At 45.9% G+C, this 3,517-nt stretch overlaps 1 protein-coding gene across 1 annotated transcript; it reads left to right on the top strand.

Annotated features, from left to right (window-relative positions):
* On the top strand, positions 1-3,141 carry LOC123086658 (uncharacterized). Its single transcript, XM_044508438.1, has 2 exons — positions 1-240; positions 602-3,141. The coding sequence occupies exon 2, from the start codon at positions 714-716 to the stop codon at positions 2,682-2,684; it is 1,971 nt and encodes a 656-aa protein (XP_044364373.1). The 5' UTR covers positions 1-240; positions 602-713; the 3' UTR covers positions 2,685-3,141.
* The last annotated feature ends 376 nt before the right edge of the window (positions 3,142-3,517 follow it).

Below are 3,517 nucleotides of genomic sequence, written 5' to 3'. Positions count from 1 at the left end.
GTCAAAAATCGTCGCCTCCATGGCTAGACTTTTCCCCTTCTTCCGTTATCCTTTCTTCCTCCTCCGTCCGACCCATATACTGTAACTAAAATCTCTTCTGTACCACCGCTGTGCCCTAGGGCCGCCGCCGTCCGACCCCGCCGTCCGTCCCCGGCCGCTCCCGTTCCATCGCGCCTCCCCCCGCCCGTCCCCCCGCCGGCGTCTCCGCCCCGTCCGCAGCCTTGAACATTGGTTTTAAAGGTACGAGCTTTCTAGTCATCCAGTGCCTGCTCTTAATCCCGAACCAACCTCCACAAATTTTGGGTGTTCACCCGCCGCAACGTCTAGATCCACCCCTTATTTTCCATGGCTCATAAGATTAGATTTTTCTTTCCTTCGGCGCGCGAGATCGGTCTCAGTCCACGCCTCACGCCGTAGGCCTTGCAAGCCAGCGTGCAGATTCAGTTTTCCTCTAAAAAATGGGGGTTGGGGAGGGTTGGTGTGCCGCTGGATGGGCTCTTTCTGGCGTTAGTGAATTACGTGCTTGTGCTGAATACTGTTACTTCTTATACCACTGGAATGGCTCTTTCTCTCGTTAATAGGGTTGTGCTAATATTTGCAGGGCAGTGCTTAAGAAGGTGTGGAGCAAAATCTTTTCAGTCACTATCGAGTTGTCTGGTGTTTTTATCACTCAAAGTAAAGTAATTTTATCCGGCCTGTAGAGCTGCTCAAATATGGAGGACAGCCAGGTATTAGTTCATGCGGAAGACAGTCAGGCTTTAGTTCATGCCGAAGACAGCCGGGCTTTAGTTCATGCGGAAGACAGTCGGGCTTTAGTTAATGCGGAAGACACCCAGGCTTTAGTTCAGGCTGAGGACAATCAGGTTTTAGTTCAGGTGGAAGATGGCGATGTTCTAGTTGAGGGGGATGAAGACCAGATTTTACTCGAGCCAGAGAAGGACCCTGTACCGCGTGAGCAATTCCTTTTCATTGGCCAAGAGTTTACCAATGTTGACACTTGCCGGAGTGCCATCAAGGATATGGCTGTTGCTCTGCATTTCCAGCTCCGCGTCGTGAAATCAGATCGTAGCCGATTCATTGCCAAATGCAACACAGAAGGATGCCTGTGGCGTGTGCATGTGGCCAAGTGCCACGGTGTTCCAACTTTCACGGTCCGGACATTGCAAGGAGAGCACACATGTGAGGGTGTTCAGGACCTACATCATCAGCAGGCTACTGTTAACTGGGTGGCTAGGTCTGTTGAGGCAAGGCTAAGAGATAATCCGCAGATTAAGCCAAAAGAGATATTGCAGGATATTCGGGACCAGCATGGGGTTGCTGTGTCTTATATGCAGGCATGGCGCGGAAAGGAGAGAAGCATGGCTGCTGTTCATGGTACCCTTGAGGATGGATATCGCCTTCTTCCTGCATACTGTGACCAGATTGGAAAGACAAATCCTGGTAGCGTTGCAGTATACAAAGGGGCTGGGCCAGAGAATTCCTTCCAACGGCTCTTTGTTTCATTTCATGCATCTATTTATGGTTTCTTAAATGCGTGTAGACCCCTTTTGGAAATTGACAAGGCAGATCTAAAGGGCAAGTATCTTGGGACATTGCTATGTGCTTCGGCTGTTGATGCTGATCACATGATGTTCCCTGTAGCATTTGGTGTTGTTGATTCTGAAAGTGATGAGAACTGGATGTGGTTTATTTCAGAACTGAGGAAGATGCTTGGTGTTAACACAGATAAGATGCCTGTCTTCACAATAATCTCTGAGAGACAACCACAGGTGGTTGAAGCGGTCGAGGTCAACTTCCCAACTGCTTTTCATGGATTTTGCTTGAGATACGTGAGTGAGAATTTCCGCGAGGAGTTCAAGAGTCCTAAACTTCTGAACCTTTTCTGGAGTGCCGTTTATGCTCTCACAACAGCAGAATTTGATTCAAAGGTAAAAGATATGATGCAAGTTCAAGATGTCATGCCGTGGTTCCAGAATTTTCCACCAAACCTCTGGGCAGTTGCTTACTTTGAGGGTATCAGATATGGCCATTTTAGTCTTGCGATAACTGAGATATTATATAACTGGGCCCTGGAGTGTCATGAGCTTCCCATTGTGCAAACTGTTGAATACATCAGGCACCAACTAACCTGCTGGTTTACTGAACGTCAGAACTTGGCCCTATCCCTTAACTCAGTTCTTGTTCCATCTGCTGAGAAACTTATTTCTGAATCCATTTCTGATTCAAGATGTTATCAAGTACTCAGAGCAAACAAGGTGGAGTTTGAGATTGTGTCATCTGAGCGAACAAACATTGTGGATACTCAAACCAGGTTCTGCTCGTGCCGTCGCTGGCAAATTTATGGTATTCCATGTGCACATGCTGCTGCTGCACTACTTTCATGTGGCGAAGATCCTCGCCTGTATGCACATGATTGCTTTAGTGTAATGAAGTATAGGGAAACTTACTCTCAGCGGATCTATCCAATTCCAGACAGGATCCACTGGAGCAATTCGTCCTCTGGGCCGCGAGGCCTATACAAATCAGACATGATACTTCGCCCACCAAAGATCCGAAGGCCTCCTGGCCGTCCCAAAATGAAGATTCTCAAGATGGAAAGCTTGAAACGGCCGAAACGGATCGTTCAGTGTGGCCGGTGTCATCTTCTTGGGCATTCTCAGAAAAAGTGTTCATTACGAAGCTGACATATATTTCTATCCATCTCCCTTCTTTTATGTCCAATAGTACTAGCTTTCAGCAGTTCCCTTGTTGGCATTTGGCAAGATAGGCAAAGTTCTTTCTGTTTCTTCAGATTAGAGAGTACTATCATGTATCCGGCGATGATTATAGGTCATTTTTCTGCACATATTTTCATGTAACACTGGGCCGGCTATCTCCCCTGTGACAGCTTCTCATTAGTTATTTGTTATTCAAGTAGATAGAAGAAATTGTGCTGGTTATTGTTGGTGTTGAGAGGCTGTAAGCGAGGACTGACTTCTTAGAACCATGAACAGTTAAAATAATTATTATAACTGTTCCCTGTTTTTAGGTGCAAAATCTAGAAGAGTTTGTAAGGGAGGTTGCTAGCGTTAGTGCATATGTATGAATTTATGCTCAGACTTGTGAGGACCCTTCCCTGTTTCTTCCTGTACATGTCTGCTTTTTATGACTGCAAAGTTGCATGGATACTCTCATACAGTACATGAAAAAAGTTAAAATAATTATAGTATATGTGTTTGTTTAGCATAACAAATTGCGCCGCGGGTGTCCTGTTTTTGGAAGTGACCATGTATGTTTTGGGAGAAGGCTGCAGATGATATTTTTCTTTACAGGTACTTTTTGTACTAAAGAAATTACCCTGCTTATATATTATTATTCAGTAATGATTGATTTGTGGACGTTAGTATCATCTGCCCAATTAAGCCTGCTACAGCGTTGGTATCTTCAGTCCTACATGCTTGTTTGACAGTTTGGGAATGCCACGTTTAGCTGCAAATGATATGGTTCACCCGGGCCGGTGGGTTCGTTCACCTTCAAG

Source organism: Triticum aestivum, chromosome 4A (genome assembly GCF_018294505.1).
Source record: "Triticum aestivum cultivar Chinese Spring chromosome 4A, IWGSC CS RefSeq v2.1, whole genome shotgun sequence".
Taxonomy (NCBI): Eukaryota; Viridiplantae; Streptophyta; class Magnoliopsida; order Poales; family Poaceae; genus Triticum; species Triticum aestivum.
This window is presented reverse-complemented; position numbering and strand designations above follow the sequence as displayed.